Source organism: Vicugna pacos, chromosome 7 (assembly GCF_048564905.1).
Source record: "Vicugna pacos chromosome 7, VicPac4, whole genome shotgun sequence".
NCBI classification, from domain to species: Eukaryota; Metazoa; Chordata; class Mammalia; order Artiodactyla; family Camelidae; genus Vicugna; species Vicugna pacos.
In genome coordinates, this window is record NC_132993.1 from 60,230,808 (window position 1) to 60,246,700 (window position 15,893).

Sequence of the window (15,893 nt, forward strand, 5' to 3'; positions counted from 1 at the left end):
GAATGTAACAGCAAGTGTCCAAAGACTGGAAGTCCAGGAGGTCCAGGTCATCGTACCAAGCCGGCTAAGTTCAGTGGCATCACCTTGTGGTGTTAGCTGCTGTCTCAATTGGCTCTGGCTGCCATAGCAAAATGCCATAGACTGAGTGGCTTAAACAAGAGAAATTTATTTTCTCACAATTCTGCAGGCTGGGAAGTCCGAGATCAAATGACCAGCCGATTCAGTGTCTCGTGAGAGCCCTCTTCCTAGTTTGCAGGTACCTTTTCACCGTGTCCTCACATGACCTTTCCTTGGTGTGAGCCCATGGAGAGAGAGAAAGAGAGAGAAACAGATCTCTCTCCCTTCCTCCTTTTATAAGGCTGCCAATCCTATCAAATTAGAATTCTACCCTGATGACCTCATTTAGCCGTAATTACCGCCTAAAAGCTCTATTTCTAAACACAGTCTCATTGGGGGCTAGCGCCGCCTTCTTTCTATTTCCGACCTAATTCTCTAACTTTTCAATCAATTTTATCAAGTATCTCTTATATTTCTAACAGGTATCATTTCTGTTCAAGTGAACCAGAGTTAGTTTCTACTGCTGGTAACCATGAACCCAGACTGGTAAAGAAATTAGTGTCAGAAGACAGTCACTTGGAGAATCAGTGTTGGTTATTTGCCCTAATAATGGGCTAAAGAAAATGAAAACTCAGAGTTCAGGAATGGGAACCTGTCAGCCATAAAAAATCACTAGATAATTTGCCTTCTGTGGTGATCTTGAATGAACTGTCTATCGAAAAGAAGGATTTAAGGGATCAAATTTTCACTGCCATTGAAGAGTGCAAATGGCATGGTGAATTTAAAGACACTAGGGTGAGGTGGTTGCTGCTAATGAGACTGGAAGGCTTAAAGAAGAGATGACAAGCTCACATCTCTATATTTTAGCTCAAGGCATAAACTCAGAGAATTTCTCTGGTTGGGATAAATGTCTATATAAATGTCTGCTGAAATCAAATGCAAATTTAGAATTCTGTAGGTGCCTGGATAAAGTCACTGAATTGCCAGCCTCACAAGATCACTTATGTGAAACAACAGACTGATCAGGAAATAATGAAAAATTGAATACACAGGAGAATACAGATGCCTAGAAGTACCCCCTAAACCCACTCAACACCAATCCTTGCTTGACAGCCAGTGAAGACCCACCTCATTTCTCTTTGCATCTTCATAACCTTACACCAAGGTTGAGCCAGAGAGCTGGTTCCATTTATAGACCTGCCAGCAGAACCTGGGGAGTCAGCTGGATTGGTACCTTCAATACTTTCTTAAGACATAGGCTAAAGGATGGGAGGAAAATCTTTGAAAATATTGATATTTGCTACTTCAGGAAAGTTTCTGTGGGCTGAGTGATCTGGTAAACTCCAAAGTATATGACAAATACTTTGTTTCCCTAATACTAAGAGTCATCATGCTTGGTGGGCCATTCTGGCTTTTGCAGATAACATACTCAACATTTGCATATACTTATTCAATCCATTTACCAAGTGACTCTAAAGACTTCTACTTTTAAGTGGTTATATTACTTAAAATTTTGGTCCAGCTGATTCAGTGATGCCCAAAGTGCCTTAGGCAAATCACACAAATAGCTCTAAAAGGGAATCACAAAATGGGTCCTTAGATTTTAGAGCAACAGTGTAGTCTCTCATTATGTCACTGTCCTTTGGAGAGACAAATGCTAGTTTGCCACTGGACCCAAGTAAAGATTAAAGCCTGATAGTGAGATACTGAATGACTATGGAAAATAGACCATGCATTAAGAATTGGAGTGTCACCCAATCCATCTGGCCATGAAGTCAAGTGGATCCACTGTTACCTCATGAGCACAGGCGAGCACTATGTACTGAGCTGCAGCAAACAACCTGCATGAGCCAGTTACTCACACTCCTGCTGCCCTGTTTCTCTGCCCTCAGCCTCATGAAAAATGTCCTGTGAGCTGTCTGAAAACATTTGAGCCTGGACTCAGGAGATTTCTAAGTGATAGGCTGGCAAAAGCCAAAAGTGGCCTGCTGAAAGTACACCTCCATTCAGGTGTAGGCCTGAAGTTCGGTGGAGAAGAACCACCATTACAATTCCACTTGGATGAAAACAGTTTTGACCAGCATATCTCATCGCCCACTTGGAAGAACAGGTTGTTTGAGAAAAGACTCTACCTAAAACTAATCCATGAGCAATGACTGGAAGGTCACAATTAGAGGACACAAATGGCAAAAGATTTAGGAACGAGGTATATGACAGGACCTTTCAAAACAGATCTAGAGTGACAGAATACTCCTGTACAATCAGAAGTTGTGCACTGAGAAGGAGGCTTTTAACCATCAGGAGGAGGAGTGGATGCGTTCCACAACGCCAGTCGTTCCCCTGTGCCCAGCTGCACAAGCGCTTGCTCAGAGCTCATAAAGCATCTACAGCTACAAGAGTGCAGGCTACACAAGGACTCACACGCCCTGACTCAGGCTGCTTACCGCCCAACCAGAGGTCACCCTAAACTCAGCATTGAACTGTACCTTGAAAGACAAATCAGCCAAGTTGACCACTTTCCTTCTGCTATGTAGTGGGGAATCAACTTGTCTTCACTAGAATAACTGCTTATTCTGAATCACCCCCTGTCCCCAACTTGTCAAGCTTCCCCTAGGTTCACTGGGCATAGACTTACTGAACATTTTATGTACTGTGAGTTTTGGCTGTCTTCTTGACAACTAGCTTCTCTTTCTGTCTTCTGAGCCTGCCTTTTCAATCTTCATGTTGATTCTGTGACTTACATAATACCCTTCTATTCAAGTTCTTTACTGCTTAAATTAACCATAGTTTTTAATGTTTGAAACTATGACACACCTTCTCCCATCTCTTATTCTTTGACCTACTTCTCTTTAACTTCTTCCATCATCTACCTCATAAGGCGGACAATTGAGGTGGCTCTGTGAGTTAAGCCAAGCCACCCATTCAGTGCCACACCAAATATTAAGTACTATGCTAGGCACTAGTGATACACAGAGTTGAGATGCCTGTTACCAGGGATGAGGACCTATGAGATGGGATGCCTTGAGAGATCAAGGGAATTGCATTTGTAAATGGACTTGGGAGAAGCAATTAGTGATCTCCCATCTACAGACCTGGAGATTACAGAGGTAAGGGAAATATACGTATGTATGTTCACTGGCACCAAGTCTCGCTCTGCATTTTGTCTTTTCTATTACATTTCTGGTTTCATTTTTAGTTGTCATTTATTTTTCATCAGGAGAAATATTTTGGATACATGAGCTTATTTGACTGAGATTTCATTGTACCATCTATGGAACTCTCACAAGGTGCTTTTTAAAAATAAGCTAACTTTTAGCATGAGGTTTCTCCTTTAGAATACCGAGACTGGCTAGCATCCAAGCCAGAATTTTATGGTCAAATGTAAATCAAGAACTAAACCATGAAAACTCTCCTGACCAATAGTTGAAAAGTTGGTTCAGAGACAGGGAAAAAACCTTTTTAACTAGAAAATTTTGTCTATTTGATATAAATAATACATAAAAAGTAAAGTCTGAAATGTCTATGTTTCTTAGCGCTTTTTTTTTTTTTGTCTTTCTAAAGTCTTGTCAAGATGATACGAGATTGACATTGTTAAAGAAAACAAATGTCCCCAGAGAGGATCCCTCCATCCCTGACCTTGATAACAATGGGCCTGGAAGCTCTACGGTTCGTTCTGAGAGAGGGTTAACACTTTAACCAAGTGTCAAAAGGGAAATAGCAGGCAGATTTTAAGGAAGCAAAACACAGAAGATGTCACTATCTCTCTGGAATAGTGTTAGTTCTTATCCAGGAACAGAAGCTAAAAATAAGATTAGTGTGTGTCATCTTCACTAGAGAGTTTTAATTTGCATCCAGATGCCACCATGGCTTGTCATGAAATGCATGGTGGTTCTTTAAGAAATAAGTTCAGAGAAAGTGTGATAGGGTCCAGAAAATTGAGACCCAGCTGGAGAGCCTGAGTCAAGGTTGTGACACCACAGCCTCTTTCCTCCCAAGTCATCTTCAGGTGTTTCAGGATTGGCTTCCATTAGGAAATTATCTCCCTAAGAACTGTCTGAATTCAAATTTAAGGTTCCAAATAAATATTTCCACTTAGATTCTATGTAAGATGGCTTTATTTGGTGATTTTGTATTAAAGAATTATGCTCTTGGGGCCACCAAGGTGTAGGAGGACTTAGAATTCAACTATCAGCAGTTTAGAACTCAAATCTTAATTCTGATCTCTCACCACTTCACGCAGAAGGAGAGGGGAGCAGCAGAGATGCAGATAACTAACACGGAGGCCATGCCTGGTCTGGAGTGGTGCTTTGGGCAACATGAAGACAGAGCAAAAGGAGTGAATATCCCAGTGTCTAAACTACAGACTATGAAAGGAGGAACCAGAGGGGTTCCCACAACTGTCCAGAACACAACGGGATGAGGCTTATTTGAGGACTCACTTTGCTGGGAGTGCAACTTTGTTTTTGTTCAACCATCTAACACTTGCTTGGATATGGCTGACCTCACAAAAAGGAGGAGGGTCTACAAAGTCACCACGGGCCTGGTGGAGCTCTCTACAAGCCAGGGAGGCCTCCCTGGCCCCTCTGCCCAGCCAGGCTGATATTAAGGTCAGGCTGGCTTTGTGGGTCTCAGCTTCTGAACCGGCGTCAAGCTGGGCTGTGGCAGACCTGAGCTGTGCAGTCCAGGAGCCACCAGCCCCGGGCGGCTACGAAGCACCTGAGAGGCAGCTAATGCAACTGAGGAGCTGCATTTGAAATCTTACCTTTAATTTATTTAAGTTTAAATGTAAAAAACTGCTATTTAACAGTGGTATATGAATCTACTTTTTCAATGGTAAATTTTATGAAATCTCATTACACTTCAAGTATTTCCAATGAAAATTTACTGTTTGAATTGGGATATGCTATAAATGTAAAGAATCAGATTTTGAAGATTTAATATTAAAAAGTACAACATCTTATTGATAGTTTTACATTGATTACATGTTGAAATGATCCTGTTTTTAAACACACTGGGTTAAACAAAACATTATTAAAATGAACAATGGCCCCTTATGTTCTTACCGGGCAGTGCTGGACTAATTGAGCCTAGGAAACTATCTCTTCACTTGCAACATCTATGTCACGTATATGCCAGAGCAGATGGGAAGCCAAGGTAGAAATTCTCCTCAACCAGCGAAGAAAATACTTTTTTTAAGTGCAAAGGTGAAATGAGAGCCTACCTTAGCCACCTTCATGCACACCTGTTCCAAACTCAAAGTCATTTAAACAGTATCTCTGCACAGTAAAAACCTGATGACTGTCTTGCTCTATCTTGAGCCAACCCAGGCAGCCTCCATGATTCTCTCCTTCAGTTCTCATAACTCTGTCATGTTCACAGCTGTTAACGCCTGCCCCAGCCTGGGCACCGAAATAGAGGCCTGACTGAAACAGAAACACTGAACTCCCCTCCTCACCCAACCTCACTCGCGTGGCTTTTCCTTAAAAACCCCGTAAAACCAGTGCGGTCTTAACACGCTGATCATACTCCATCCTACCTAAAACACAATGAGCATTTTCTCTTCTTTCTTACTCGTCTAGAATCATCTCACTCTTCATGTCCTCCACCGATATCTGTTGAGCCCTTTCTTTGTGCCAGGCGCTGTGCTGGGCATGGAGATAAAGAACACACATCCTGCCCTCAAGCCTAAAAGGTAGACATTTAAGTAATAATTAAATACATTAAATAAGTTAAATAATAGCTTGATGAGGGAAAACGGACTATGCCCATGGTATGAGGAGAGATGTCAACCAGAAGTGGAATTACCAGGGAGCTGACCCTTGGATGTGGTCCTGAAGGGAGGCAAACAGGAGAGATGGCCTTCCAGGCAGGGAGACAATGTGCACAAGCATATGAAGGCACGAGGCTGCACGGCACCTCGAAAATTCAAGCAGGTGAGGCTCTCTAGGACATAAGAAACAAGGGAGGGGGTGGCCAACATGAGGACACTAAGTTCCCATTATAAGTATCATGAAGTGAAGAGGAAGCTCAGAGAGCTCTTCAAACGATCAACAGGTTACTTACATTTCCTCCTCTTCCCTCTAGATTGGCTTGCGTTTTTTCCAGCAAGTTAAGTTCTCATTGTCCCAGGGGTCATTACAGACCTTGGTGTTTCTAAAATGTCTGGCCTCATCTTTGTCTTTCAGCAGCATCTGCTGGGTGCCTGTCATGGGCCGGTCACCTTCCCGCTCTAATAAAGATGCAGAAGACTGGATTCCTAACTAACCTTGGGACCTGACGGTCAGTCCAAGGAGATATTAATAACACAGAGCAGAAGTAGTCTGGCAGGGAGCCTTATTTTTTTCCTTTCTTATTACCTTGGAATAAGAAGCATGTGTTTAAATGTTTTGGGAATAGAGATACCCTGCTCCCAAATCAGTGTTTCCTATTCTCAGACGTCTTTCTCTGCAACTAATGACCTAAGCAGAGAAAGAAGGTCTAAACTTGTACTGAAAAACCAGTGTTCATGCGGACGTCATTCCTAAATCTCCCTGGTTTAAATCATTCTCTGGAGTGTTTCTCATAGCAGCTCATTATGATCACAAATTAAGAGAATGTTCATTATAGTGCATACAGTAAAGAAAAGAGGCTTAAGCTTGAGCAAATCCAAAGTACTTTGCCTTTCATTTTAAAGAGTAAAATAGGAACATGTCAAAACCTGAATGCATAAGAACTTCATTAGATGTAGAACAGATCAATGCTCTGAGATCATTAGTTTGAATATTGTTAAATCTTCCATAGTCATATAATGACTTAAAAAATAATCAGCATTCCTTCATACACCATGAGCAATAATGAGCTAAAATGGATCGATCTTATATGCACCACAACTTTAAATATTATCCATCCAAGAGCCTCACTGAGCCATAAAATTCAGTAGTTCGCTGCTTCCTGCCTCTGTACGGCTACAGTCGTCATGGAAATATTGCCATGGCCCAAGCCCCCAAAATGGAAGCCAACCCAAACCTGCCACATGGTAGAGCCTCCCCTACACACAGCAGATGAAAGGGGAGCACAGGGCACCCCGTCAGCCAGGTGGTTGGACTACTCCGGGCAGCCAGAGGTCAAGGAACCGTCTGTGGTGAGAGGGCAATTTGCTGAACCCAAATCCAGAGTTCTCTGTGTCTAAACCCATCCGGGATCACTTCAACATCTAAAGCTATGGTAGCTCGCTTTGAGTTCAAATCTGTATTGTGGAATTTGAACCACTGAAACGACCATCACCGCAAAAAAGACTCTATGAGTCTTGTTAACAAAACAGAAAGAACTTGTGCCAATAGCTGAGAAATAAATTCCTTCTTTCCTGCTGCTTGGACCACAGCATAATGAGGGCTCCCAAGCTCTCTCTGCAGCAATAAAATGGAATGCCCAGGCTTTTCCTTTTGATGTATTCCAGTTTAAAAGTCTAGAGCTGATGCCTGTTCATCCTTAATTTATCTCCCCTTGTAAATATTTCTGTACCATTTCCAATATCTGGAGTCTACACATTTTCAAAAAATAATTCACTCCTTCTCCTGTTTCAGTTGTATAAATTTATGTTATGGGTCAAATTTGGGGCTAAATAAACATACCTCAGGCTACAGCTCTGCAAATACCCCGGGCAGCAAATTAACTCAGACAAATGTTTTGGTTGGGTGGAGAGGCTGTTTTTAACGATCTTCCTGATCCTGGAGGCCCTAGGAGAGACCAAGTTGAACTCCCAAAAGCTTTTCTAATTTTGTATTTTCAGCCACACTAATACACAATTTCCCAGCTTGCTGAAGTAGTTGGTTTAAAATTTCACCACCAGAGGGTGCTATTTGTTTGCTTCTAAAATTCATTTCATTAACAGACTTGAAACATGGAGGCCCCGCCACCAAAGGATTGTCCCCACACCAGCCAGCACGACAGGAAAGGTCTTCAAAAGGCCTGCAGGCAGCGCTCTACTTCAAGGATTCAGATTTCACTTTGCTTTTGACATAATGTGTTTAAAACCAAAATTGAAAAGCTCTGTAGTTTGCACAAACCAAACTGCACTGATTTATATACACTGTAAACCAAGCAGGGAATGCAAATCATTTTTCATTCTGATGGCTTTTGTTCGGTATTTACTACATAACAACAGTGAACCCAGAATTCTTATATCTTCTTCACCACACCAAACAACAAAGTAACAAAGTAAAAAGAGACTGTGCTTAGCTATACCAACAGAGCTACTCCCCAACAGTGCAACCTTCACTTACCCTATTTCAAGTGTACACATCTCCTGCTTCTGCTCTGGAGTAATTTTGCTTTAGTGTAATTTTTTACTTCTAGGAAGCATTTTGATTGATTAGCATCAGCTTCTCCTACTAGTGCATTTTTACGATTCACTGGGATTTACACATACCTTTTCCACTTGATACTTTCTGGTATGCACGAAGGAGGCAAGGAACTCAATTCCCATTCACTCGTACGGAGCTCAGGTGGAAAGTCTTTTTAAATTGCGATAAACTCTAGTACATTGCCCTCTGAATTGGAAAAACTAATCAGGGGTCAGCAAAGCTTTTCTGTAAAGCACCACATGAGAGTAATGTTAGGCCATGTGAGCCATAAGCACTCAACCCTACCACGTAGCAAGAAAGCAGCCATACAGACATGAAGGACTGGGCATTCCAAAACACTTCATTTTGAGAAACAGGTGGTAGGCTATAGTTTGCTGACTCCCACAAATGATGACTCTTAACATACACACACTTTTTACCAATAAAATTCAGAGAAGTTTCTATCATGTTATCCTTTGATGATCTTCCCCCTCTTCACAGTGTTGACAAAGCGTGACCTCTCTAAGTTATCCATTTTCAAGTGCCTGGGTTTCTGGAGGATTACTACTGGGTTTCCTCGCCAGCATTTTCAAAATCAGAGCCAAAGGAAATGTAAGCATTTGGTATGTCCTGAGAAGATAGCTTATGTTAAGACAAGAAATCAGCAAGAAGGCTGTGACTCCCCGGCAATTTGTCCAGAGATCATATGAAAAGTAAAACAAAGACAGAGTTTACCTTCAGACTGATGCGTAGCCAGAGGAGTCTGGGTTTCCTTGGAGTAGGACACTACTTCCCTGGGCAGGAAATCCACTTGGGTAACCTTCGACACGCCCAGCTTATGCAGTCTCCGTCTATGAGTAACAAAGGACAAGTGCTTAGAGAGGGAAGGTCTTCCTTGCAGAGGATTTATCAGTAATGAAACAAAGGACTAAAATAAATAAACTTCAAATGTCTGCAGCTTCCCTGTACTGGGGCCCTGGGTCCTGGGTTGCAAGTCAAGACACGGGTTTTCAGCCCACTTTGCCGCCGTTTTGCTGAGTGGTGGTCACACAGACCCTCGGGCTGACCCTCAGCTTTTCTACCTGCCAAACCAGGTCTTGGTGAGTTCAAATGAGACCCCTTCCATTCTGAGAAACTCCGATTTTTCTTGATTAAAGTTTATAGAGAAAATTTTCATTTGTAACACAGGATTCTAGTCTCTTAGGCAAGAGGGACAAAAGAAAAAGAATGCTTCTCAAATCTGAAGAAAAGAGTTGACTGCTTAGTGGCAAAAAAAAGGAAAGAAAAAGCATGTTCTCTATTACGATAATGAGAGGATGATGTTCCAAGGAAGAGCATAACATCTCACACTTCTCCAGAAAAGGAACTAATACAGACCAGCATGTGCATTTGCCAAAAGACACACTGACACAGCACAGGTGAGTGGAAAGGGTACTGGGCCAAGAGTGACAGAGTTTTAGTTTAGGATTCCCAAATGAGCTGTGAGCACGTAGAAAATCCTTCCTGAATATTTATGGAGTGCACAACTGTTCTCATATGTCTCACATCCATCACGTCAGCTGCCTCCGAGGTGCCCCTCCATGAAGCTTATGGGTAGATGTCATCATCATCTCCATTTTATCGACGAGGAAGGCGAGATTCAGTATAAAAAACATTCTCAAGTATGTGCAACTTGTAAATGGTAGAACCAGGGCTAAAATTCTGTTGGCCCAAGTCCTGGTCCAGTGCTTTGCCATCAAGTCAAACATCTACCTGAAGTTCTTAATGGTGAGTTCTCAACTGCCCCCCCAGTTCTGACATGCCTCCTGCATCACCCAGGAAACACCCAGTCGTGGAGGCAGTGGAGTCTCGTAGTTAAGCACGTAGACTCTAGCCTACCGCTTACCAGCCATGTGTGAGATCTCGTGCAAGTTACTTAATCCCTCTGGGCCTCAGCTTCCTCATCTGTCACATGGAGATGTTACTAGTACTTACTATTAGGATTAGTATGGGTAATATATGTGTACCACATACATATAATGCATACACCACACATACATTATGTGTACCTATGTACACAATTTATACTCATATACATCTTAAAACAGTTTCTGGAACATTATTTTAGTATATAGATTTTGTATCAGTATTGGATGTATTTTACTATATTTCTTTAAATTTTTCAGGAAATAGAGTATGTGTGTACCTCTGAGGGAAAAAGAAAGGCAAAAATAACCATTTGGTCAAAATCCCACATTCCCTAGCTCTCTAGGATCGATAGAAGCACCTTCATATTATTTTTTCATTATTACTAACAAAGGTACAGACTCAAATCTTTTTAGTAGTAATAATAAAAAGACGAAAGAAAGGCATACTACAGCTAGAAATTTCTATGTACAATTTCCCAAGCAGTCTAGGAAAACAAAAATTTCTTCCCCATGAGTCACGAAGATAAATGAGGTGAAATCTAAGGTGTGCACAGAGCAGACCCAAACAAACAAAGGCTGGTTTAGAGAACAAGCCTCCCAGGCCATCTCTGCAGCTCCACCAAGCACAGCGGCAGCCCCACTAAGTGTGGCTGCAGCCCAAGCTCCACACAGGACTGGGCCACATGGGCCTCTCTCACTCCAGTGTCTGGACTGCAGAGTGAACTGGAGGGTCAGGCTGCAGACCCAGCACTTCCTCACAACCTTCTCACACAGAATTGGGGGGAAAACACACAAAATGTACTAGAAACAAAAGTATTAAACAAGGAAAAAGGCTCAAAGTTTCAAAGTAAGAAACTCAAGTATTACTTTCAATCCTTCTTGGATCAGAGAAGTATATTTTTCTTCCTAGAATGGGTCTTTCTTGAAGCATCTGAAGAAGAAAACATGACTAGACACCGGGGACTGCTTAAGGCAAAGCCCCTCCTGCTGTTTAATAGCCTAAAGCATCTTTCTGAGGCCCCAAGAGGTTTATCTTCATCTCAGGCTGAGATGGAAAGGAAACATAGGCTGGTAATATACCCCCACTGCTTCAAATTGGTGTCACACCTGGCATGGAGCGATTCCCCCAGACTTCCAGGGGCACCTGTGTGAGGCCCAAGATCTCCACAGTCCCATTAAGAGGAACCCATACCTGCAGGCAGGGATTCCATCACATCTTGCTACTGAGACGTAAGCAGTAGGCCTATGGTGTCAGGTGACCAGCTGTAGGCACTGGGCAATAGGAAGCTGATCTGTAATTTGATAACTCACCACGGCAAACTGAAACCAACCCGTGAGGCAGTATAGCATAATGGTTAAGTTATGTACTCATACACAAACTGGGTTCCAGTCCCTGCTTTGTCACTTACCAGCCGAATGTAAATGCTCTGGACCAGTGACAAACCCCTCTAAGCCTCATGTTTCTCATTTGTAAAATGGGTACCTGTTGCTGAATTGCTGTGAAGACTAAAGCCAGTGCTTATAAAACATTTAATTTAGTGCCTGGCACACAGTAGGTGGCTCTACTGTTACCTTTTTGACTGATTATAATAATGCTTATATTTCTTCAAAAAAATCAGAGACAGTAGATTTATGAATGCTCTAAATTGATTCCCTAAAATAGTAGATTTGAAGATTATCTCTGACAACAGAACATAATAATCACACACCTAATTTCTTTGGGCACATGGGTAGATTTTGGCTGCCTGGGAGTGTCTGTTTGCTTTTCCTTTAAGTACAAGTAAGTATCAACACCGTGAAATTTCTCAGTTTTCACAACTTAGCTTTAAGTGGTGCAAGTATCACAAATAGTTCCCAGCCCTAGCCGTTTCAGAAAGGCTGCAGAAGGTGGCGCCCTTCCACAGCAAAGACCTTCCTCTCAGGTGTGTTCTCCAACTGTGTGTCCTCACCTCTGGTCTCTCCTGGGCCAGAATGTCTCAGCTGATGCAGAGTATACCATTCATACACCCTGTGACAAAGACCTTCAACTTCCCTAAAATACTTCTACAGTTTTATCAGCTGATAAAAATATCATATAACTTTGTCTACAAGATGAACTATCTAGTAGTTCTTTTCTTTAAAGGGACAAACACTGAGCACTGTGTTTCTTATTTCGCTCAGTATTACCAGCTCATAATTCTTCTATTCAAGGTTGCAACTTAAACTACTTAGAAAGGAGGGAAAAAATTGTAGAATTACTGTTACTATAATTCCTTTATCTTCTAATGAGACTCAGAGTTTCACACTGGCTCCACTGTTCTGACTCTGGGATACCTTTCCTGCTGACCCCACCCCTCCCGCAAACCTCACGGCCTCACTACTGTACAGGCATACTTCCACCACAGCCCCGCTTACATGTCAGTGTTCTCTTTTCATGTCTGACTTGGCCGCAAACTTACTTATTTATCCCTGACCGATTTATCTCTGTTCACTGGGGCTTAGTTCTGTGTCACATACAGAGCTGGCACTGAATAAATGTTTGAGGAAGGAAGGAAAGGAAGAAGAGAAGAACAGAAGAAAAAGAAGGCATGATGTAGAGATGTAAGTTAAAAATTCAGTTATCTATGCCGTGGTGGACATGGCATTATTATTAAATTATAGGGCCCAACCAATCTGTGTTTTAACTCCCCCCCAACCCCAGTGATTCTGATGCTCACTAAAGACTGAGCACCACTAACTTAGAAATATTAGAGTGTATAAATAGAATCTTCATTCTTCAACTGGATTCACTGAGGCACTCCACCATGCAGCCAAGTCCTAGAGGATGAGGCCTCAGACCCACTGAGTAGGAATGGCATCTCCAATCCAAGCTTATAAAGCTCTGTGAGACAGGCGAGGAGCAAAGGTGAGTGAGAGGGTAAGAGGATGGGTGTCAGGCAAAGGAGACAGACTGCAGTGCACAAAATGTGAGGGGCCTGGCACAGGCTCTATCCTAGATCTAAAACTAAAAAGTCAGGCAGTGGTGGATCCCAGAGACGCTGGGCAATGAAATCATGGATTCCTTACTCGCTGACCTGGCATGGTCCTAAAATGCCAGTGGCCCACATTTCCCCTGGGCTGGGGTTGGACTCCCCACTAAGCTGAGCAAGTTGGCTGAGCAAAACTGTATCATACCAAAGTTGAAATGTTTCTTCAGAAAAGTCAGGTCTTGATAAAGGATAAAAACTGAAGCTATCTGACATTTGAGAAGGTTATTTCCAAGTGCTTAGGGTGTTAAGATTTCCAGTCTACCACTAGCATAGTCCAATCTACCCAGGTTTGTCCACGTGTTCTTGGTTAGACATTATGCATCAGAAATAGAAAACTACTCCCTTGCATGAATCATGTCCCCGTTCCCCTTTCTGGTTCACTTGAGGTATCTTGGTCTATTCACCCACAATAAGGTTAGCATGGCTTTGCGAACCCCTTGGCAAAGTATCACTATCCAAAGAAGATGAAGCCCAAAATATGACTTAATCATGGTCTATGACGTCTACCAAAGCTGAGGAAAGTCAGGGTTATGAAGACTTACTCCCAAATAAAAGGATGAGAAACATGGACACAGCCATTGTAATTCTAATAAATATAAATTCTGTGGTTCTTCTCCCATTTCAAAGATGAAGGAAATTCCAGGAGAAAACATACTGGTATTTTTAAATGCAGTTAATACTTTAAATACTATTTTTAATAGTATGGAGAATAAATAATTGCAAAGCATAGAGTTATCTACCAAAGCAGGATATCCTGGTTTTCTCCCTATTTTTGAAAAGATTTGCATTCCTTTCAAAGCCATGAATAGAACTTCAGCTTCTCAAGTCACTGCATCTGTGACCTGGAAATATGGAGAGAATCCTACATGTGGAGCGCTTAAAAAAATTAGATTTCAAAGAAATACCGTCAAGTTGTCTTAAAGAATTAAACAGGAGAATAATTTTGACACTACAAAGCTGTGGGTGGTGGGGAGCTGGTTATGGATGGAAGGATCAAAAAGCAGAGCTCTTTGATCAGACTTAAGATCAAGGCTGTCTTAATTTTTTATGGAAATAAAATTTTCATACTATAAAAATCTCCCCTTTAATGTATAGAATTGAGTGTTTTATTTTAATATATTCATGAAGCTGTAGAACCTTACCACTTATAATACACAACCTTTTCGTTACCTCCAAAAAAAATCTTGTATTCATTGGGAGCGACTCTCTGGTCTCCTCTCCTCCAGCCCCTGGAAACCACTCATCTACTTTCTGTCTACTTTCTTGTCAGTGGAAGAATACAATATGAGGCCTTTTGTGTCTCATTTCTTTTACTCAGTTTAATGCTCTAAGGTTCATCTTGCTATAGCATGTATCAAAATGTCATTCCTTTTTATTGATAAATAATATTCCACTGTGTGGATATACCACATTGCTTTCAATCCACTCATGAGTTGGTGGACATTTGAGTTGTTTTCTTTTTGAATAATGAATAATGCTGCTACAAACACTTGTGTACAAGTTTTTGTGTAGGCATATGGTTTCAATTCTCTTGGAATTAAACTGAATTTTCCTTGAGCTGGTGTATATCTATGAGTGGAATTGCTGGGTTACATGGTAATTCTATGTTTAACTTTTTGAGGAACTGCCAAACTGTTTTCCAAAGTGGCTCCATCATTTTACATTCTCATCAGCAGTGTACAAGGATGACAATTTCTCTACAGCCTTGTCAACCTTTATTAGTAATGTCTTTTTTATTACAGCCACCCGAGTGAGTGTGAAGTAATGTCGCACTGTGATTTTGATTTTAATTTCTCTGATGGCTAATGATGTCGAGCATCTTTTCATGTGTATGTCTTCTTTCAAGAAATGCCTATTCAAATTCTTTGCCCATTTTTAAGTTGGGTTATTTGTCCTTCTATTGCTGAGTTGTAAGAGATTTTTAAATACATTCTGAATATTAGACCCTTATCAGATATATGATTTGCAAATATACTATCCCATTCTGTGGGATGCCTTTTCACTTTCTTGATGATGCCGTTTGAAATACAAAAGGTTTAAATTTTAATGAAGTCCAATTCATCCATTTTTTTAACTAACTGCTTGTGCTTTTGGTGTCATATCTAAAAAACCACTGCCCAATCCAATGTCACGAAGATTTGCACCTATGTTTTCTCCTAAAAGTTTTATTGTTTTAGCTCTTACATTTAGATCTCTGCTCTATTTTGAATTAATTTTGCATGTGTGTGAAGTAGGGGTCCAATTTCATTCTTTTGCATATGGATATCCAGTTGGCCCATGCTTAATTTTTCTTAATGTTCAGCAGCAAGATTGAGCAAGGGAGCAGAGACTTTATCATGAATATTGCTCCCTGTTGATGTCCACAGACCCCAACAAGTAGCCAAAGCCGACTGTGGGAGGATAGAGGGACCTCATCACCTGAGCACTTCTCCGGGGTCATAAAAGCTTTCAGAGCACCGGAGCAGGCCACCCACCACTGGCATAAGGATCATCAAATTCTTCCTGAGTCAGTTAGGCACAATACACCTCATTTTCTGAGGCTCTAATTTCAGCCTAGAGTGAATTATATACAGTAAACTTGATGTTCCTGCATTTCATAT

General features: G+C 41.5%; 1 protein-coding gene across 9 annotated transcripts in view; it reads right to left on the reverse strand.

Moving 5' to 3' along the window:
- DYNC1I1 (dynein cytoplasmic 1 intermediate chain 1) overlaps window positions 1–15,893 on the reverse strand; it is a 435,553-nt gene that overhangs the window by 212,214 nt on the left and 207,446 nt on the right. For all 9 annotated transcript variants that reach the window (XM_072964956.1, XM_072964954.1, XM_072964953.1 and 6 more), the window contains one exon: window positions 9,114–9,229. In XM_072964956.1, the coding sequence (XP_072821057.1) occupies window positions 9,114–9,229 (116 nt within the window). The remainder of the gene's footprint in view (window positions 1–9,113; window positions 9,230–15,893) is intronic.